The sequence below is a fragment of the Hyla sarda genome, chromosome 3 (genome assembly GCF_029499605.1).
Source record: "Hyla sarda isolate aHylSar1 chromosome 3, aHylSar1.hap1, whole genome shotgun sequence".
In the NCBI taxonomy this organism is placed as follows: Eukaryota; Metazoa; Chordata; class Amphibia; order Anura; family Hylidae; genus Hyla; species Hyla sarda.
The window spans coordinates 278,765,315-278,788,858 of record NC_079191.1 but is presented as its reverse complement, the minus strand read 5'-3'; the positions used below and the strand labels follow the sequence as shown (position 1 = coordinate 278,788,858).

The 23,544-nt window shown below is 43.0% G+C and overlaps 1 protein-coding gene across 1 annotated transcript in view; it reads left to right on the top strand.

The window, feature by feature from the left end:
- Window positions 1-16,966: 16,966 nt before the first annotated feature.
- Window positions 16,967-23,544, top strand: part of TAGAP (T cell activation RhoGTPase activating protein) — a 101,330-nt gene continuing 94,752 nt past the window's right edge. Inside the window, exon 1 of the mRNA XM_056563339.1 lies at window positions 16,967-17,072. Coding sequence (XP_056419314.1) covers window positions 17,001-17,072 — 72 coding nt within the window. The 5' untranslated portion in view covers window positions 16,967-17,000. The remainder of the gene's footprint in view (window positions 17,073-23,544) is intronic.

Sequence of the window (23,544 nt, the reverse complement as noted above, 5' to 3'; positions counted from 1 at the left end):
AGAAATTATACCATCGGAGACCGCAAGCTCTTGGCCAATAAGTTTGCTTTAGAAGAATGGCGTCACCTCTTGGAAGGCTCTGTACACCTGCTTACTATTCCGACCACAAGAACTTGCTCTATCTCCAGTCTGCCCATCGTCTCGACCCCCGACAGGCTCGTTGGTCTCTGTTTTTCTCCAGATTTAACTTCCTGATCCACTTCCGTCCTGCAGAGAAGAATCTTTGTGCTGACATTTTGTCCAGATTGGCTGACGTTCAAGGCCTGGAATCCCATTCTCAACATATTATTTCCCCTGATCGTCTCATCTCAGCAGTGCCAGCGTGTCTTCAGCACTTGCCATGATGGAAGACTTATGTACCTCCCCGTTTAAGACTCCGACTCCTGAAATGTGGTCATTCATCTCTAATGGCTGGTCATGCTGGAATTCGTAAGTCCACACAGCTCATCGCCCGACAGTATTGGTGGTCCACTCTAAAACAGGATGATGTTGATTTTGTCCGATCTTGTTCAGTTTGTGCCCGGGACAAGACCCCCCCGTTCCAAGCCTGCTGGTCTACTACATCCTTTACCAGTTCCAGAGCAGCCCTGGACCGATATTGCAATGGACTTTATTACTGACCTTCCCTCATTGTATACATCTACCACAGTAGTGCACCCATATTCCTGTATTGTATTCTAATTGTTACACATCCACACCGTTTATCTGGTGTAGGATTCTATTGTGGCACTTGTAGTCCGCTGCAGGCATCCTCCATTGTATGCATTTTTATGCTGGGGATCGCCCTTAGCAACGGACTACAAGGGCAGGATCTGCTCCCCCAGTATAAATGCACAACCGCATTTGGGGTTGAGCACCTCCAGCCATTTGAGACCACGTTTTTTTGTTGTTTGTTTAAATTTTATATTTGGAGGTGTGTAAACTCCAAAATTAATGCGCCTTGAATATCTACAAGGCAGCATTAAGGTAGCACCTGTGAGGCCAGGCACCCATATTAGCCAACTCAGGTGGGGCTTGCAGCTTGCCTCCCTCCTCCCATTGCATGTGTGCTCAGTCACGCTGGAGGGTATCTGGGAGGAAGTTGTGAGTCAACCGAATGCTGCCGTAATTGCCCACTGGCCCCTGTTTTGCTTATCAAGCACAGGTAGGATTAGCGTTAGGTCTCGCACCAATTTGAGAAACCTTGGCGTTGGTGTGCGGGCTCTGGTGTGTCCTTCATATAAGGATACACTGGCGAATGTCTCAATTTTAACATCAGTGTTGAGGGATAGCCAATGTCATTGTATACATCTACCACAGTAGGGCACCTAAATTTCTGTATTGTATTATACTAATTGTTACACATCCACACTGTTTATCTGGTGTAGGATTCTATTGTGGCACTTGTAGTCCACTGCAGGCATCCTCCATTGTATGCATTTTTATGCTGGGGATCGCCCTTAGCAACGGACTACAAGGGCAGGATCTGCTCCCCCAGTATAAATGCACAACCGCATTTGGGGTTGAGCACCTCCAGCCATTTGAGACCACGTTTTTTTGTTGTTTGTTTGACCTTCCCTCTTCTGGCAGAAATATGGTCATTTGGGTTGTTGTGAACCAATTCTCTAAAATGGCTAATTTTGTACCTCTACCGGGATTACCCTCTGCACCACAGCTTGCCAAGTTGTTCCTCGAGGAGTCTGGTTTGTCTCTAAGTTTTGGAGGGCTCTCTGTTCACGCTTTCAAGTTAAATTAGATTACCACCCTCAATCCAATGGACAGGTCGAAAGGGTGAACCAGGTCTTGGGAGACTATCTCCTCCATTTTGTTTCCGCTCGACATGACGACTGGGCCGATCTGCTACCCTGGGCCGAATTTTCGTACAACCATAAGGATTCTGAATCCTCTGGGTCTTCAACCTTCTTTGTGGTCTATGGACTTCATCCTCATCCTTCTTTACCCTTATCCACTTCCTCCGGAGTTCCCATGGCTGATGAACAAGCGCAGAATTTCGTCTCCATCTGGCAAAAGACTCGTTACTCTCTTCTGCATGCTGCCACTCGTATGAAATTGCAAGTGGACAAGAAAAGATGCCCTCCTTTTTCCAGGAGACAAAGTGTGGTTATCTTCCAAGTTAATCGGCTTTAAGGTACCATGTTATAAGCTGGGCCCTCGCTATTTGGGTCCTTGCAAGATCAATAAATGTTTAAACCCTGTGACTTATTCTCTCCATCTGCCTTCTTCTCTCCGGATCCAGAATTCTTTTCATGTATCTCTCTCAAAACCTATTATCCATAACCGTTTTTCAAAAAGAGACATCACTCCTACACAAATTCTGGATTCCAAGTTTGCCAGAGTAAAACGTTTTTTCCTTGTGCATTGGGAAGGATTTGGCCCAGAGGAAAGGTCTTGGGAGCCACAGGACAACATTCTAGACCGTGACCTTATCCACAAGTTCTTGTCCTCAAAAAAGAGGGGGAGACCAAAGGGGGGGGGGGGGGTACTGTCACACACTGTGCTCTGGCAGCAAGCAACGGCTGTGAGCGCATGGTCCCTGAATCCCTGACTGCCGGTGGGGCTGGGATTCGCATCCCGAGACGTCCCTGTTTCCTAGGGTACGCACGTGCCGGAGCTCTGAAATTTAAACGGCCAGTACGCTCATAATTAGTTGTTGCACCTGACACTACATTATAAAGTCCCTGCACCTCCCACACTTCCCTGCCGGATCTTCAGTGCCCCTAGCCTGAGATTAAGCGACCCTTATACTCTGTTTGCCTTACCCATGTATCCAGACCTTCTGCTATGTTATTAGACTCCGCACCTTTGCCGCTTGCCTTGACCTTCTGCTATGTTTGACTATGCTACTGCCTTATCCTTCGGCACCTCACCTAGCCCAGCTACCTGTGTGGTCGAGCCGTGTCGGGGGTAGCGACCTGGGTGTCGCCTGCCGCAGCAAGCCCATCCACAGCAAGCTCAAGTGAAGACCAGCGGCACCTTTGACTCCACTCCCCAATACGATCTGATTCATCAGCCACACAGGTTAGAGGATCCATATCCAGCTCCATTACACAATGTATGCAATTAATTTTGTTATAGTTTCTACAAGTATATCCATAGACATGTATACATTACCAAATCTTGCAGCATTTTACGTAACATAATATTGGTATGACAAATTGAACCAAATACAGAAGACAGCAAAATTCATGTAGTCAGTTCACCCTCCTTGTTCTTGCAAGCTACCACGAAGGACACAGAATTTTATGTCCAGAGTCAGTGTGGGTTGTGACATTAGCAGATGTGGTCTGGTCAAAGGCTCCTTCTGCCTTAAAGCTGTTCCTGTTGCTTGGTAATGATAGTCCTTAAACCAATCAACATCAATCACCTCCAGATTCTGGCAGCTCCACTATCATTACCCTTTCTCAGCACTTGTCAATCATCTGATTATTGATCATGCACATATGCATATCCAGATCCCTACACAGAGTTAAAGGGGGTGCTCTGGGGAAGTTAAGGAAAATAAAAATTCCCCAAAGCTACCACAATGCATGTTCGGTATCCCCTGTAGTTATCCATGTGGTTTTGTCGGCTCCGGTGGCCCCTGTTGTCTCCTAAATATACATTTTATTTGCTTGTTGCCCAGACTACAACTTCCAGCAGTCACTGCCACTCTGGGTAATGGCTGCCAGCCAATTGCTCTTACTATCTGTGTGCATGCTGTGTTGTCAGCAGCACACACTGACACACTGTACATGTCTTTTCTTTCAAACTATCCTACCCCCCAGCAATAAATCATGCTATGCTCTAAATGGCAGAAGTTAGTGATTGGATCTACAGCAGGAAAAGACAAGCGTTATATATGCTGAGTTGTGATCTTTACAGGAGACGCTGGCAAGATCCTCACACAGGGAGGGGGAGGGGAGGTGTGGCTGTGAAGCCAGACAGAAATCACATGGTGGTTGTCTTCCAACTTCTTATTGAGAAGTTTGCAAAGAGACAAGAAGGCTCAGTTTATGATGGCTTTCTTTTACTCCCTGCATCTACAATCATGGCTATAAATGTTGGTACCCCTGAAATTTTTCTAGAAAATGAAGTATTTCTCACAGAAAAGGATTGCAGTAACACATGTTTTGCTATCCACATGTTTATTCCCTTTGTGTGTTTTGGTACTAAACCAAATAAGGGAGGAAAAAAAGCAAATTGGGCATAATGTCACACCAAACTGCAAAAATGGGCAGTAGAAAATTATTGGCACCCTTTCAAAATTGTGGAAAAATAAGATTGTTTCAAGCATGTGATGCGCCTTAAAACTTACCTGGGGCAAGTAAAAAGTATGGGCAACATATAAATCAATCGTGAAAGAGAAGTTCACTTAGTCTTTGCATTGTGTGTCTGTGTGTGCCACACTAAGCAACGAACAACAGAAAGAGGAGAAGAGAACTGTCTGAGGACTTGAGAACCAAAATTGTGAAAAAATATCAACAATCTCAAGGTTACAAGTCCATCTCCAGAGATCTAGATTTGCCTTTGTCCACAGTGCGCAACATTATCAAGAAGTTTGCAACCCATGGCACAGTAGCTAATCTCCCTGGGCGTGGAAGGAAGAGAAAAATTAATGAAAGGTATCAATGGAGGATAGTCTGGATGGTGGATAAGCATCCCCAAACAGGTTCCAAAGATGTTCAAGCTGTCCTGCAGGCTCAGGGAGCATCAGTGTCAGCGCAAACGATCCGTAAACATTTAAATTAAATTGAACGATATGGCAGGAGACCCAGGAGGACCCCACTGCTGACAGAGAGACATAAAAAAGCAAGACTACCTTTTGCTAAATGAACTTGAGTAAGCCAAAATCCTTCTGGGAAAACGTCTTGTGGACAGAGGAGACCAAGATAGAGCTTTTTTGGTAAAGCACATCATTCTACTGTTTACCGAAAATGGAATGAGGCCTTCAAAGAAAAGAACACAGTACTTACAGTGAAATATAGTGGAGGTTCAATGATGTTTTGGGGTTGTTTTGCTGCCTCTGGCACTGGGTGCCTTGAATGTGTGCAAGGCATCATGAAATTTGAGGATTACCAATGGATTTTGGGTCGAAATGTACAGCCCAGTGTCAGAAAGCTGGGTTTATGTCCGAGATCTTGGTTCTCCCAGCAGGACAATGACCCCAAACATACGTAAAACAAAAAGCACCCAAAAATCGATGGCAACATAGCGCTGGAGAATTCTGAAGTGGCCAGCAAAGAGTATACATCTAAATCTCATTGAATACCTGTGGAAAGATCTTAAAATTTCTGTTGGGAAAAGGCACCCTTCCAATAAGAGAGACCTGGAGCAGTTTGCAAAGGAAGAGTGGTTCAACATTCTGTTTGAGAGGTGTTAGAAGCTTATTGATGGTTATAGGAAGAGACTGATTTCATGATTTCAGTTATTTTTCCAAAGGGTGTGCAACCACATATTAAGTTAGGGGTGCCAATAATTTTGTTCAGCCCATTTTTGGAGTTTGGTGTGACACTATGCCCAATTTGCTTTTTTCCTCCCTTTTTTGGTTTAGTTCCTATACACACAAAGGGAATCCTGCAATACTGCAATCCTTTTCTGTGGGAAATACTTCATTTTCTTGAAAAATGTCAGGGGTGCCAACATTTACAGCCATGCCTGTAAGTGACAGCTGAAAGAGGAAAACTGCTCTATATAGCTAATGAATAATATTTAGACAAATACATAGGTTGGTGAGAGGAAAAATATGGGCTATGGGTTTAGTTCCCCTAAGTACCCATTTAAAGGGTAAAAGCCATGGGACCACTTAGACAATATGATGAGTTCATGTTGTAATTTCACAATACATAGTATTCCATATGAACTATATTCTTCATCATTCATATAATTTTTTTCAAGAACTGCGGAGCAAGGCTTTTATTAGGAAGTTTATTCAACATTTATGAAATGTTATGGATCATGTTAAATGTATGTGTGTCTTTTTATTCAAACTTGGTTTTTAATTGCACAAAATAAAATGGAACAACAATTTATTAAGACACACAACCAACAGCCTCAGTTTTGGTCACATATTTGATAAACATAATTTCCAAAATATGGAGAGGAAGGACTAGAGCTTTAGAAATAATTGGCTAAAGCCAATCCAAAGGCTCAGAGTTAATGTAGCATAATAATTTGAATTCTGTCAACTGTTATTTAGCTTTCAAAAAGAAACTAATACCAGTAACTGTTTAATTTCCTGAACTGGTTTGTTTCTAGAAAATAAGGAGCATGGTGCACGTTAATAGGTGCTACATCTTGCAAGTCTGGTTACCTCATACTTCCTAATGTAAGGAGATCAGTAAAGAATGTCTAAAGGGTATGGTTACACTTACTGTATAATATGAAGATGTTATGCTGCAGATGGAGCAGAGTGGATGAAGCAGAGGAGTGAAGCGGGCTGTCAATCAGCCGGCTTCACTACGGCTGGAACGATGGGACATGGTAAGTATATCTCTCCACCCAGGGGACTACTTGCGGGGTGGCCCAGGAGACTTCATATACTCCCTCATCATCCCTGGGGACAAAAACCATCCCCCGGGGAATGTGAGGATAAATATTTTACAATATATAATGCATTGTCAAGTGTTATATATGGTGAAATCTAATGATTGTTTCCCTTTAAACGTCCCATTTCCAAGGCCACAAGCACCAATTGATCCACTATGGCCACCAACTTTTCATGTACAAATTACAGGTCCCAACAGCAGCGGTGGGGTACAATTAACATTTTATTAACAATGATACTATATTATACAATTATACTATATATTATGTAATTCTGCATAGAGTGGATAAAACAGATTATGCAAATCCCTTACAGTTTTCCTACATATTTTAACCTTTTTATATGCTCCTTGCTGCATACTATGTATGTGCAATTTTCTGATAAAATAAACTGTCCTGGCTCTAAAACATGATATGGGTAACATCAGCGGTTGGCATTCACATGGGTTCAGACACATCGCTGATTCCAGTCCAAACACTGCCAGACACTGACTATATATCATTCCTTGATGCCTGAGCATCATTGTAAATTACTACAGCAAAGGTGTTTGCCTAAATTGTTGCTGTTTTCCTGACCTAGCCTGTTTTCTGACTCCCACTCTGCCTGATCCTCCTGTACTTCGTTGCCCTCCTGTGCATGGTCTGTTCAAACCTCTGTATTGTGAGGATGCTAACTCTACCTGGCTACTTCTGAGTTACACAGCTCTGCTAAAACACCAACTCAGCTTTGCTACATCAGATCCTGTTTGCTGCGATATAATCATCTACAGCGCCAGCTCGCCTCTCCTGCCTGTATGCCTGGTGCTTGGCACTGGGATGTTCTGGCTTGACCAACTGCCAATTAAACTGGACCACTCTTGCGGTAGGGACCTGGTATCTTCCCTGTAGCTGAAGTCCAGGTTCTGCATCCGTGAGTGAGATAAAGGGTGAAAACCAGGGGGAATACTTACACCCTGCTCCCAAGTTTGGCTCAAAGCCAAACCGGTGAGTGTCACAGTGGGTCCACACCCATTGGGGTGTTACAATGCATACAGAATCTAAATGGCAATTATTATTACTAGGTGAAAGCCATTATTCTGTCTCTTTCTTCTGATAAAATTACTGTTGCTGCTTCCACAACAGGAAAAAGTGAATACCTATTCACATTTTTTTCATTAGGGCTTTATTGCATTAATCATGAAAATCTAGCCAGTCAGTACCATGCTCTGTATTAATGAGGGCCAAGATGGGTGTCCCTTTCTTTAGGAGGAGACTCTGTTTTGGCTAAAAATCCCTTCAAAGCTCTTATGCAAGTCAGATATTGGCTCATGAGACAGTTTTCTCTCTGGAAGATAGCTAATTTGCATATTTTTTGGTGCCACGTAGCATTAGCTGTATTCCTCTATTCACCAGCTGGATCTCTTTTTGAAAACTAGTATACCCCACCCCCATCCTAAACTACAACTTGCGCTGCGGAATCTGTAGGCGCTATATAAATAAATAAATAAATAAAAATAAATAAATAAAATACATCAAAGGCTTCTTTCTAGTCAACCTGCACTGATTATAGCAATAGCCCCAAAACAGCTGTCTACAGGTAGGTGTGCGGTGTTCGGGTACCGTATTGCATCCAGTACCTAGTGTAGAGGTCCCCAAAGTCAGAGTAACTACATTCAGGTAGGGTTCCTCAGGTGGGACAGCCCCTAGTCGCCTCTCCTTAAGTCTAACTTTAATGTTGATGAATGTATATATTAATAATTATATCTATATTGTATAGAAATGTATAGTACTTACCTTGTTTAGCGTCGCAGGACCTTCAGTCATGTGACCATGCTAGTAATCTCTATGGTATGTTGCAGGACCTTAGGAGGTCCTTGGGTCACGTGTTACCCAGAAATCTCTGTAAAGATGATTGACATCCGTTTGGACCAATTAGCGTTAGTCCAGCCCCTGCCCATATAAGGGAGCTGCGTCCAATTATCGCTCTCTTGGGTTGCTGCTCTCGTGGATGCCGGACTAACAGGACGGTGTGCTACGCAACTTAACACGCTAGGCCTCAAAACCTACGGCCTCAGCAGAACCAAAAATTGTGAGTCTTACTCTAATTCCTGCTAATACTAGCCTGACTACTGGACCGCAACTAATTCCCCTAAATCCAGTGGAACAGCGCAATAGACTAGAGACTCTTAAAGCTAAAGTCCCAACCATTGTCAATCTCCAAAAGGAAGCTGTATTGATGAGAGACTGTTATGTTAATGAAGTGTACAGAAAATCTTCAGTAAAGTTAACGCTGAATACAGAAGCTTTCCGGTTGTGGACAATCCATTATTACTCTCTACTTAAACTCAGTATCATCTACCTCCCTATCATTCCTGGGAAGGGCGGCAGTAGGAAAAGCTTTATTGAGGAGCCCTCACCCTGGCGTCACGAATAGCAAGGGTTAACAAGCACCCTTTAATACCTGCACAGCTACACTCCCCATACCCTACACCCCCCAAGCTACCACAGGTGGGTGTCTCTTTCTTTTCGTCAAGACTGATTTAGCTAACAAAACATTATACAACTATTTTACTATTTGTGATATTGAAGCCATTGACTAAAGACTGTAAATCTTTAGTGTTTAAAAAATGTGTCTTTTGATGGCAATCTTTATCCAGTGAACACACATAGTTATTTATTTATCTTCTGACCTAGTTTATAACAGTAACCATTGATTCAACATATTTTAACTTGTCTGATCTATCTAAGTCTTCCTGCTGGAATGAATAGTTCTTTGTGTATGTCACCAAGAAGTCCTGGATGTTGGTTGATGATCAGCTAAGTTCATTTTTATATATTTTTTTTCATCTCCTGATAAGCTTCTGCAAGAGTTACCGTTGAGCTGCCAATGAAATAAAGTTGTCCACTTGTGCCATGCACCTAGTGGTTAGGTGGAAGAATGGACCATCACTCCAATCTTATGTTTTTCATTATCATATTGAGGAAATATTGAAGCAATACCAGACCGTATAAAGACTTCCCAGACCAATACCACCATATTTAATGTTCCCTTAAGGGAAATCTGTCACTCGTGTCACCCGCACTAACCTGTGGGTACCGACAGGTAGTACAGGTGACACTGATGACTATTGTACTTACCTTGTCCCTTTCTGTGCAGGGGATATCCGGTAATCTTCTCTGTTAGCTTCAGCTCTGGGCCCAGCTTGGGGCAAGGGCGGAGCTTAGTGACGTCACCGCTGCTGTTCTCTAGCAGCGGTATCCAGCAGAGAGCAGCAGAGGTGATGTTTCTAAGCTCTGCCCATGCCCCAAGCTGCTGCTGCTCTCTGCTGGGTCCTTCTGCTAGAGAACAGCAGCGGTAACTTCAATAAGCTCCGCCCGTGCCTCAAGCCAGGCCTGGAGCTGTAGCTAACGGAGAAGATTACTGGAGATCCCCTGCACAGAACGGGACAGGTTAGTGCAGGTGACACTGATGACAGATTTCCTTTAATTATGGAAGCCAATCTGACTAGAAATCCAAGATATGAATAAAGAAAGAAGGTACCTACTTTCCTTATCACCAGTGATTACTGTGAACTAATTATAATAGAAAGTTAAATGCCATACAATTGGTTCTTTACTTTTAAGGCATGGTTCACACATAGTATTTGGTCAGTATTTTTAGGCAAAACCAGGAGTAGAACTGACACAAGAAAGACCATGAGAGAAAGAGTTACAGCTTTTTAAGGGTTTTAAAGCCATTACTGGTTTTGCCTAAAATACTGACTAAAGTACTATGTTTGCACCCAGCCTTAATTTCATTTGATCTCAGGTTGATAAATGCATATTATTAATGTTTAAAGGGATACTCCGATGGAAAACTTTTTTTTTTTCAAAATCAACTGGTGTCAGAAAGTTAAACAGATTTGTAAATTAAAAGAACAGAAAAACAGTATCCCCCACCTGAAGGTTAGTGTTTAAATAGTAATAATATTGCAATAAGACCGTGCTTCAATTATTCCAATATTTATTAAAAATTCATTTTAATATCTTATATTCCACTCTCACAGGGCCCTTGTGGGAGAAGAAACAATGTTAAAATACAAATAAAAAAATAAAATATGACATAATACAGAATGTTCTATATGCCACTTTTGTTCTGTTCGTTATTAATAGTAATGCAAATTCTATCCATTGATGGACACCGATAAACTTATTAAATGTAACTGTCCTTTATGTTGTAGCAATGGTCGCTACAATGATGTTACAATAGTATTATGTTGTCTCTGGTTGGGTTATTCAAGTGCACTACAAACTGTAGCAAATAATGTAATAAACAATGTTTTTTTACCAGTTCCTATGGTGCTCCTTTCTGGTCAGCAATCCCTCGCTGAGCTGCAGATGTACTTGCAGAGATGTGTGCTGGCATGCACAGACGGCGGCTGGTCCTGACGGCGCAGGGCCCGGGTGATACCGCCCGATGGTACCGAGTAGATGAATGCAGAGCCTCGTGTTTTCAGCGTCTGACGTCAGGAGTCTTGCAGACCATAGGAGCTGAGACTGATTGAGTCCGGACCTAGAAGCAGGTAAGTCCTAGAAGTGGATTGCTCATTCAGAGCTGTAGGAACTGTCCAGAGTGCAACTGTTCAGAATGTGGCCGACCAGAGTCCTTGCAGTAGTAACTCTCTAAGCGACAAGTGGCATGAGTGGCATAAATACAAATAACTAGACGCGTTTCAGGGTGTTTAATAATGTCTGACCCTTTCTTCAGTAGTCATGTGACTACTGAAGAAAGGGTCAGACATTATTAAGCACCCTGAAACGCGTCTAGTTATTTGTATTTATGCCACTCATGCCACGGTAACAAATCATCGTTTATTACATCATGTGCTACAGTTTGTAGTGCACTTGAATAACCCAACCAGAGACAACATAATACTATTATAACATCATTGTAGCGACCATTGCTACAACATAAAGGACAGTTACATTTAATAAGTTTATCGGTGTCCATCAATGGATAGAATTTGCATTACTATTAATAACTAACATAACAAAAGTGGCATATAGAACATTCTGTATTATGTCATATATTATTTTTTTATTTGTATTTTAACATTGTTTCTTCTCCCACAAGGGCCCTGTGAGAGTGGAATATAAGATATTATAATGAATTATTAATAAATATTGGAATAATTGAAGCACGGTCTTATTGCAATATTATTACTATTTATACACTAACCTTGAGGTGGGGGATACTGTTTTTCTGTTCTTTTGATCTATTTAACACACCGTGGTATAGGTGTGTACCCCATATCACCTCGGTAAGTGTATAATTGTGAGCTGCACCAACAAATTTTCTCTTCTTTTATAGATTTGTAAATTACTTTAATTAAAAATACTTATTTCTTCCAGTACTTATCAGCTGCTATATGCTCCAAAAGGTGTTGAGTTATTCTTTTCAGTCTAACTACAGTGCTACACCTCTGTCCATGCCAGTAACTGTTCAGAGTCGGAGCAAATCCCTATAGCAAACCTATCCTGCTCTGGACAGTTCCTGGCATGGACAGAGGGGAAGCACTGTAGTTAGATCTCTGTGTTCAGACTGAAAAGAACAAAAACAAAGAACTCAACTTCATCTGGAGCATACAGCAGCTGATAAGTACTGGAAGGATTAAGATTTTTTAATAGTAATTTACAAATCTGTTTAACTTTCTGGCACCAATTAATTTGAAAAAAATAAATAAATGAAAAAAAAAAATTCCTCCAGTGTACCCCTTTAACCTGTTAAGGACGAAGGGCATACCTGTACTGCCTGTGCCTGCTCCCATAATATAACGCGGGGTCACGGGCTGACCCTGCATCATATCGGGTTGGTCGCGGCACCTAGCCGGGACCTGTGGCTAATACCAGACATCACTGATCGCGGTGATGTCTGGTAATAACCCGGTATTAAAATGTAAAAAAATGCTTTCCGGCAGCTAAGCCGGGCTGATCGGGACCACTGCGGTGAAACTGCGGTGTTCTGATCAGCTGAGGACACATGAAGAGGGTCCCTACCTTCCTCCTCAGCGTCCGATCGGCAATTGATTGCTCCATGCCTGAGATCCAGGCTGGAGCAATTGAGCGCCAAAAACACTGATCAATGCAATGCTATGGGTGGGGTGCTGGCCATGGAAGAAGGGAGAGACTACAAATGTACAACACAAATAGAGAAACCTAGCCACACATCCACCATTTGTAGTTTGATCTACTTGCTTCTCAGCATAATAAAAAAAAAGTATACATTTACATATACATATATTAGTATACATTTTGATCAAAAAGTACAAGCCCACTCGCCACATATAGGCCACCTAGCCAGAGTGGGTCCCTAACCTAACACTGGCGTAATGCCGACGGCAACCATCACCAAGACACCATGCCCACAGGGGGAACGAACCAGTGGCCAGGCAGCCCCACTGCTGCCCGACCAAGACCCTGGCTTTGGGCTGCACCACCCTACAGACAAAGCATCACAGAAACAATCACAGTGTGCTACCATGTGCTCCATACCAGAGGCCTTAATGTGGCGAGTGGGCTTGTACTTTTTGATCAAAATACTAACAGCCTGTTAGTTTTTGAATCATTTTAATCTTATCGTCCTGAAAGGGTTTTACCATATTTGCTTTTTAGGGCACTGTATCTTTAAAAAGGATGATGCCTTTCATTTTCTTTGCAGCACTGCATCACATATTGCACACCTTACACTGTAAATTATGTATGTAATACTGTGTTATGTAACAACATTTAAGCTGACTCTGCTGCAACAAAGACATATAAAACTACTGGCAGGAATTACAGGGAGTGTGTGTGGTGAGAACCACATGGAGAGCCAGGGAAAACTTTTATTTAGCCTTATGGTGATTAAGATGAGTAGACCAATTCAGGAGTGATCAGAGTTCAGGAGTAACCAGAGCTTGCTGAAGGATGGTTGATGCCAAAAGGTAAAGAACTAGAGAAGATTGTTGTTACTGACAGATGCTTTAATGAGACCTTTATCATGGTGCTGTATGGCCCTAGGTTGGTGCTGAATGACTGGGCAACTATAGAGACAGTCATAATGCCTGCAGCTAGAATAGATTGTAGGAGTGCCACAAGCAAGTAATGGAGCTATAAGGAGAGAGACTCTGATGAAGAAGGGAGTGGATGGTCTGATGGTGAGTGGATGGTCTTCCTTCAGGACCACAATGCATAGGCTATGTCCTGAAAGCTGTCAGCTGAAAGAACAGGCTAAGTATAAGGCCATCCTTTCTTTAACTGTTGAAGGAAAATAAGCTGTTAATGAAAATCATTACTGTACCCCCAAGCTTATAAACTGTGGATGTATTGCAACTGCTAAGCCTTTGCCTCATTCTGGAGAGATTTCTGGCTTGGCACTAACACTCTGTAGTTGGATTAAAACACTTATGTTTAGAGAATGCTACCTGAGAAGATGATGTGATTGAGCTGCTTTTCATATTCCCTCTTCCCAGAATCCCCAATGGAGTGCTAATGGCCTTGGAACCTCCACACATAATTTAAAGTGTTCTTCTTAAAGGGGTTGTGCGCTGCCCTGCAGTTCGGAGCTCCGCTAACAGCGTCCGGAAGTTCATTACTCCGAATGCTGTGTGCGGGCTTCCGTGTTCGTAGCCGCCAGCGTGACGTTACGCCCGGCCCCTTTGTGACGTCTCGCCCGCCCCCCTCGTGACGTCTCGCCCGCCCCCTCAACGAAAGTCTATGGGAAGGGGGCGCGACCACTGTCACGTGGGGGCGGGCGAGACGTCACGAGGGGGCGGGCGAGACGTCACGAGGGGGCGGGCGTGACGTCACGAGGGGGCGGGCGAGACGTGACGAGGGGGCGGGCGAGACGTCACGAGGGGGCGGGCAAGACGTCACGAAGGGGTCGGGCGTGACGTCACGCCCGGCGGCTGCGAACACAGAAGCCCGCACACAGCGTTCGGAGTAATGAACTTCCAGACGCTGTGAGCGGAGCTTCGAACTGCAGGGCAGCGCACAACCCCTTTAAGGAGAATATTGCTCTGTTTTACCTCCAGTGAAGTAAAAGTTGAGTTGAAGCTGTAAACAACCCCAGAGTCTCATGTTCATTTCTGCCATTCCTCTGCCCCTTGCCTTGCCAAGAGTTCACCCCTTATGCCAGTTCACGTTGCTTTGCACTGTTTATTAATCAGGAGGCACATTGTTGGCACCACTGTTTATAAATGGAGTCTACTGACACTGTATATGGGACACTTTATGACATTAGAAAGCAGAAGAAAAAAATCCAGCTCCTGGTGGGAAAAAAAATCCAATAAAACTTAACATTTATTCATGCATGTTAAAAATGTGTTGCCACCCATTGGTGGCAAGTGACATGTCACTCATAAAAACAAGAGTGAAACGCCGACGCATTTCGAGCAAGCACTCTTAGTCATGGCACTGGCATCATGTTATGCGGGGGTTTAAATACCTACTATACAATGTCAGGAACCCACCACAAACAACCTTCCCCACCTCCAAGGACAGGAAGTGATGTTCTCTGGGCTGGGAACTGCCAGCTGGAGGCCAAACAGGTGAGGAATAATCAAGAGTCCCGAGTAGGTTAATTAACCCATTCCCAGCCATGTTAACCCGGGTCTGTGCATATAATTATATACACCGATAACAATTTTTGGGTCATTGTTACCGGTGTATATAATTATATGCACAATTCCAGGTTAACATGGCTGAGGATGGGTTAATTAACCTACTCGGGACTCTTGATTATTCCTCACATTTTAACATGCATGAATAAACGTTACGTTTTATTGGATTTTTTTCCCACCGGGAGCTGGATTTTTTTCTTCTGCTTTCTATTGTGATGAAGGAGAAGCGGCTCCCTGCTTCGGTGCTTCCGGACCCCTATCAAGGTGCCCGCTGAATACAAAGAGTTGGTGAGCTGACCATTTATTCTCCTTTGTACCCACACTTTATGACAGCATGACACTAGAGATGAGCGAACTTACAGTAAATTCGATTCGTCACAAATTTCTCGGCTCGGCAATTGATGACTTATCCTGCGTAAATTAGTTCAGCCTTCAGGTGCTCCGGTGGGCTGGAAAAGGTGGATACATTCCTAGGAAAGAGTCTCCTAGAACTGTATCCACCTTTTCCAGCCCACCGGAGCACCTGAAAGCTGAACTAATTTATGCAGGAAAAGTCATCAACTGCCGAGCCGAGAAGTTCGTGACGAATTGAATTTACTATAAGTTCGCTCATCTCTATTCCCCACGTTCAGCTGATTTCACAAAAAGTGGGTGTGGTTTTAAATGTTCTCAAACTCCAAGTGATTTATGAAATTTTTCACCCTGTTATTGGCATATTATCAGGCTGTACATTTTCACTTTCAACAGAGGTGAAATCAATTCAAACCACCAAAGTTTTACAACATATATAAAGACATTTATGCATATGAGGGAAAAAAAATAAACTACCATATACAAATAACATGGAGATAAACCCTGAAGAGGCTGCAAGGCATGCACAAACACTGCGAACCTTTCCAAAAATCGGATCGGTGAGAGTGCCAAGAATTGGCTGTGTGAGGACTGGATAAATCTATCCTTGACTTCTGGATGTAATGTTTTTTTTTTTTTAGCAATGCAACAATGTGCAACACATATAGAAGTTTTGACTGACAAACTTGTTTCAAGAAGTGTTGCTCGCGAATATTCGCAATGCGAATTTTATTCGCGAATATCGCATATTCGCTAATCCGCGAATATTCGTGAATATAGCACTATATATTCGGAATGATGAATATTCGTTTTTTTTTTTTTTTCACAGTACACATCACAGTGATCACCCCTCTCTGCTTCCAGCTTGTGTGGTGTAAAGAAGGCTCTAATACTACTGTGTGAGACTGGCCTGCGAATTTTCGCTTATGCAAATTTTCACATATGCTAATTTTCACATATGCAAATTTTCACTTATTCTAATTGTTGCATATGCTAATTTTCGCATATGCTAATTTTTGCATATGCGAATTGAATTTTCCATATGCGAAAATGAAATGCGAATATTACGCAATATTATGCAAATTTAGCGAATATATGACGAATATTCGTCCTTATATTTGCGAAATATCGCGAATTCAAATATGGTTTATGCCGCTCAACACTAGTTTCAAGGAGGGCAGGTAAGGAATAAATGTTCTGGTTGCTGTTATACTGACAGATGAATTCTCATGGGGGCATTAACAATGTTATAGTAGAGAGTGTAAAGTTAAAATAAAATCTATAAATAAAAAGTTAAATAAATACATTCTCAGGTAGGGGTTATTAGACTGATGTTTCATCACACGTCTCAGCTGTTAAAGGCTTTGACCATCAGACCAGAGCATAGCCCCTCCTATGTGGGTTTGTGTATAGGATTATAATGGTTAGTCCAGTGGCTCAGCTATTCAGTTTCTTCTAGGCATGTGAGTGGAAAGCAAGCTCTTTTTACCCACTTGGATCGTAAGAGTCATGTCGCTTCCCCACCCTAGAAACAAGGCACGCAGAGGAAGCGATGATGGAATTTTACATAACAAAGCCCAAGTGAGTATACTTAGTTTCTGTTATTTCTGTCTTACACCAGGCTATTATACTAAACTAAGTAAAATAACTTCTGCGATAGCTAGCATTATGTGTCTGCTCCATTATGTTTCACATACCATCAGATTGGTATGGGAAACATAAGACTACAGTTCATTGCTGTATCTGTGCATCGTGTATCACAGGTTTTTAAGTTGGCCCAGAGGCACGGAACCATGTTCTGTGCAGCGTCGCTGCTTCCATTTGTGACATTGTTGCTTTGATATTAAATAAGGCTTGATGATTATTTTCTATAGTATAGTCATTATAGGAAATAGTGCTATATTTCTTGGTGGATCCAAGTATATTTCTGACTTTCTATGTGCACACATTTGTAGTTAATATTTAACTTGGAAAGTATTGTTTCGATGTATTGAGTCCTTGAAAATGAATTTCTTAGAAGGGGACTGTGACAGTTCATTGGTTGGTTGTGTGTCATCAAAATGTAATATGGAGCATTTATGGTAACATTTATTCTACTGCTGGAAGTGAGTGTTGTTTTTTTTTCAGATTTTTTACTACATGCTCAGTGTACATACACTTTTGACAACCTTTCATTCTTCCATTTAAAGTACAGTAAAAACGGGGAATTGGTACCGTATTTTTTGCCGTATAAGACGCTTCGGCATATAAGACACTCCCAATTTTAAAGGAGGAAAATCTAGAAAAAAAAATTCTGAACCAAATACAATGTAAAGTATAGGACAGTGATCTTCAACCTGCGGACCTCCAGATGTTGCAAAACTACAACTCCCAGCATGCCCGGACAGCCTGGCTGTCCGGGCATATCAGGAGTAGTAGTTTTGTAACATCTGGAGGTCCGCAGGTTGAAGACCACTGGTGTAGGAGGTAATACTCACGTGTCCCCGCCGCTCCGGACCATCACCGCTGCCCTGGATGTCGCCCTCCATCGCTGTCGCCGTGTCCCCGGGGTGTCCCCGTCGCTCCGGAACGTCTCTGCTGCCCGGGATCCTCGCTCTCCGTCGCCGTCATCACATCACTACGCACGCCGCTCCTATTGATTGACGGCACAGCGTGCGCGACGACGTGATGACGACGAAGGAGAGCTCCGGCCATGCAGGGGATCCCGGCATGGAGCAGTCATTCGCCGATCGGACACCGAGGAGGCAGGTAAGGTCTCTCCCGGTGTCCTGTAAGCTGTTCGGAACGCTGCAATTTCACCGCGGCGGTCCCGGACAGCAGGGTTAGTTTCACTTTCGCTTCAGACGCAGCGGTCAGCTTTGATCGCCGTGTCTGAAGGGTTAATATAGGGCACCACCACGATCGGTGGTCCTGTATTAGCTGCGGGTCCCGGCCGTTGATGGCCACCGGGACCTCCGTGATATGACAGGGTTTTAATGTGTATTTGCCGTATAAGACGCACCAACTTTTCCCCTGGGGAAGAAAAAGTGCGGTTTATACGGCAAAAAATATGGTAATTGCTTTTGCTGTCCTCGTGACCTTTTAAATATGATAATTCTTCTGCACACACATACATAAAGCAGAGATTCCTAATATATACTGTAAATGATAACAGTAAATCAAATATGGATAATATTTTTACTTGGTTACATTCTTTATACATTTTTTTTTTTAAGACCCTATTGTTTTTTATATTGGTGCTAAACCAAATTGTGCCAGACAGTGCATGCTGAAAGTTGTAGTTTTGCAACATCTGGAGGACCACAGTTTAGAGACCACTATACAGTGGTCTCCAAACTTTGACCCTTCAGATGTTGCAAAACTACAACTCCCAGCATGCCCAGGCAGCCTTTGGCTGTGTGGGCATGCTGGGAGTTGTAGTTTTGAAGCTTTTAGAAGGCCACAGAGAAGATCATTTACCGCGATCTTCACTGCAGCCTTCTGCACGCCGCACTTTCCGGCCGCTCCAACTGCTGTCGATGCCGTCACTGCCGCTGGTCCAGGATGCCTCCACCGGTCCGGGTAAGCCGGACCATACTACCCCCCGCTCTGCCCCGACTTCGATCGGTGGCCAGAGCAGGGGGAAATTAACTTTAACCCCCCCGCCCCCCTCCTGCCATTGGTGGTCAGCCTGACCGACCAATGGCAGGGGTTAGGAGGGGGTGACAATACTGCCACCTCGCTCCTATCCTTTAAGATGGTCGGAGCTGTCTCTGACAGCTCCGATCATGCTTATTTTCCGGGAGATCGGGTCACCAGTGACCCGATTAGCCCGGATCGCGGGCAAATCGCTGGTCTGAATTGACCAACGATTTGCCGCGATCGCTGACATGGGGGGGTCTCAGGACCCCCCTCGGCATTGCACGGGATGCCTGCTGATAGATATCAGCAGGCATCCCGGTCCTATCACTGCCCGGCGAACGGCGGTGATCGGAAATGCGGAGGGCGTATGCATACGCCCTCCGTCCCCAAGGAGTTACAGTACACTGCAAACAACTGTGCGTGACAACCAGGACTAGATGCCTCTAGTAGAAAGACAATCCCCTACATTAGGCAAATGCCCCTTGTAGAAAAAGTAAACCCCCCTTATTAGGTAAATAGTCCCAGTAGGAATTCAAATTCCTCCTTTTTACTGCTCCCCTAATAGGTATTCACCAATATAAAATCACATTTAGCTTCCCTCTGCTTCTGTGCTGAGGCAGAGCTCTCTTCTACCACTCTGCTCCTTGCCTAGTTACCTGGAGCAACACAGTAGTAGAGTACAGGAGCAGGAAGCCTGTACAGTAATGTACGTAAGTTCCATAGTGCTTTTAGCAACAGGTATAGAGTGCCACAGAATGTAAATGCAGGAGCAGGGACTCCTATTCACAGCTGGACTCCCTGCTCATGTACACTAATAAGTGGTGTATGCATCACCACTCACTTTACATTCTTAGGGATGCAACATGTGAGGATCAGTGACCATAAAACTTTGTGCCCTAGAAATTTTGAAGGTGTACATTAAGCTGTTAGATTGTCGTAAGCTGTCAGATTGTCGTATTAGCCTTTTTTCCTTTCTTTAAACGAGATATTGCCCAATGTTGGTTCTGCTCAGGGGTACTCCACTGGAAAACATTTTCTTTTAAATCAAATGGTGCGAGAAAGTTAAACAGATTTGCAAATTACTTCTATTAAAAAATCCCAATCCTTCCAGTACTTATCAGCTGCTGTATTATACACTTTTCTTTTTGAATTTCCTTTCTGCCTGACCACAGTGCTCTCTGTTGACACCTCTGTCCATTTTAGGAACTGTCCAGAGTAGGAGCAAATCCCCATAGCAAACCTCTCTTGCACAGACAGTTCCGAAAATGGACAGAGGTGTCAGTAGAGAGCACTTGTGGTCAGGCAGAAAAGTGGGGCAAAAAAGTATTTAGTCAGCCACCAATTGTGCAAGTTCTCCCACTTAAAAAGACGAGAGGGGCCTGTAATTTTCATCATAGGTATACCTCAACTATGAGAAACATAATGAGAAAAAAAAATCCATAAAATCACATAATATGATTTTTAAAGAATTTATTTGAAAATTATGGTGGAAAATAAGTATTTGGTCAATAACAAAAAAAATCACCTTAATAATTTGTTGGCAATGACAGAGGTCAAATGTTTTCTGTAAGTCTTCACAAGGTTTTCACACACTGTTGCTGATATTTTGGCCCATTCCCCCATGCAGATCTCCTCTAAAGCAGTGATGTTTTTGGGGCTATTGCTGGGCAACACAGACTTTCAACTCCCTTCAAAGGTTTTCTATAAGGTTGAGATCTGGAGGCTGGCTAGGCCGCTCCAGGACCTTGAAATGCTTCTTGCAAAGCCACTCCTTTGTTGTCTGGGCGGTGTGTTTGGGATCATTGTCATGCTGAAAGACATTTCATCTTCAATGCCCTTGCTGATGGAAGGAGTTTTTCACTCAAAATCTCAGGATACATGGCCCCATTCATTCTTTCCTTTACACTGATCAGTCGTCCTGGTCCCTTTGCAGAAAAACAGCCCCAAAGCATGATGTTTCCACCCACATGCTTCACAGTAGGTATGGTGTTCTTTGGATGCAACTCAGCATTCTTTCTCCTCCAAACACGATGAGTTGAGTTTTTACCAAAAAGTTCTACTTTGGTTTCATCTGACCATATCACATTCTCCCAATACGGGCCCGGACATGTACTGGCTTAACCCCTTAATGACGCGGGGTATTTTCCATTCTTTTCTCATTGCCTTCTAAAAATCATAACGCTTTCAATTTTGCACCTAAAAATCCATATTATGGCTTATTTTTTGCACCACCAATTCTACTTTGCTGTGACATTAGTCATTTTACCCAAAAATCCACTTCGAAAAAGAAAAAAAAATCATTGTGCGACAAAATTGAAGAGAATTTTTGGGGGCTTCCGTTTCTATGCAGTGCATTTTTCCGTAAAAACTACACCTTTTCTTTATTCTGTAGGTCCACATGGTTAAAATGATACCCTACTTATTAAGGTTTGATTTTGTCGTACTTCTGGAAAAAATCATAACTACATGCAGGAAAATGTATATGTTTAAAAATGTCCTCTTCTGACCCCTATAACTTTTTATTTTTCCGCATATGGGGATGTATAGGACTCATTTTTTTGCGCTGTGATCTGACGTTTTTATCGGTATAATTCTTGTTTTCATTGGACTTTTTGATCGCTTTTTATTCCCTTTTTTATGGTATCAAAAGTGACCAAAAATACGCTATTTTGGACATTGGAATTTTTTTACGTGTACGCCATAGACCGTGTGGTTTAATTAACAATATATTTTTATAGTTCGGATATTTTACGCAGCCGGCGATACCACATATGTTTATTTTTATTTACACAGTTTTTTTTTTTTATTGGGAAAAGGGGGGTGATTCAAACTTTTATTATGGAAGGGGTTAATTGATCTTTATTAACATAGGGGGCTATAACATTGCAAACACTGGCCCACATTTATCATTGTCTTTAGACTGTTTTTTGTCTAAAAAAGGCGCAAGCAGGGTTTTTTGCGCTTTTTTTGCCCCTTTTTGTTTACACATTTCTGCTGATTTTTAGTTGTAATTCACTGATTTCGGCAATACACATGATATAGAAGGGATTTATCATTGCGCCTTTTTGTAAAAAGGAGCAAAAAAAGGCGCAAAGCCATTGAAACACAGAAAACTTGTCTCTAAAACTACACCAGCCCAGACATGGTGTAGCTTTTTGGTGTATGTGTAGACAGAAATTTTAGAAAAAGTGGACCTGCACAAAATTTATCAAAGCTCTTTTACCTTTTAATAAATTTGGTGCTCCTACACATTATCAGCACACAAAAAAAAAAGGTGTAAAAAAAATGCTTAACTTGCACTGCAATGATAAATGTGGGCCACTGATCTTCTACACTGATCAATGCCTGGCAATAGCCGGACATTGATCAGTGTTATCACCGCTCAACTGCTCCTGCCTGGATCTCAGGCACGGAGCAGTCATTCAGCGATCGGACAGTGAGGAGGCTGGTAGGGACCCTCCAGCTGTCCTGTAAGCTGTTCGGGACACCGCGATTTTATTGCGGTGGTTCCAAACAGCACCACTGAGTTAACAGGCAAAGTTTACTTTCCCTTTAGATGCGGTGATCAACTTTGATCGCCGCGTCTGAAGGGTTAGTACCGGGCATCACCGCGGTTGGTGATGATCGGTATTAGCCGCGGGTCCCGGCCGTTGATGGCCACCAGGACCGACTCGATATGACGCGGGGTCTATTGCGGGAGCTCGCTCATGACGTATGCATACGTCATGTAGCGGGAAGGGGTTAAGCAGGGGTACACGTCTAGCACTGCATGATTTAAGTCCCTGGCGGCGAAGTGTGTTACTGATGGTAGCCTTTGTTTCTTTGGTCCCAGCTCTCTGGAGGTCATTTACTACATCCCCCCCCCCCCCCCGTGTGATTCTGGGATTTTTGCTCACCATTCTTGTGATCATTTTGACACAAATGGATGAGATCTTGTGTGGAGCCCCAGATCGAGGGAGATTATCAATGGTCTTGTATGTCTTCCATTTTCTAATAATTGCTCCCACAGTTGATTTCTTCACACCAAGCTGCTTGCCTATTGCAGATTCAGTCTTCCCAGCCTGGATCTTGTCAGCTCCTTGGTCTTGGCCATAGTGGAGTTTGGAGTGTGAACTTGTTATCAATATAAAGACACCTGTCCACAACCTCAAACAGGTTATATTAATACAGGTTACGAGTGGAGCACAGAGGAGACTCTTAAAGAAAAAGTCACAGGTCTGTAAGAGACAGAAATCTATCTTGTTTGTAGGTGACCAAATACTAATTTACGCCATGATTTGCAAAAAAATTCTTAAAAAATCAGACAATGTGATTTTATGGATTTTTTTTCCTCATTATGTCTCTCATAGTTGAGGTATACCTATGATAAAAATTACAGGCCTCTCTCATCTTTTTAAGTGGGAGAACTTGCACAATTGATGGCTGACTAAAT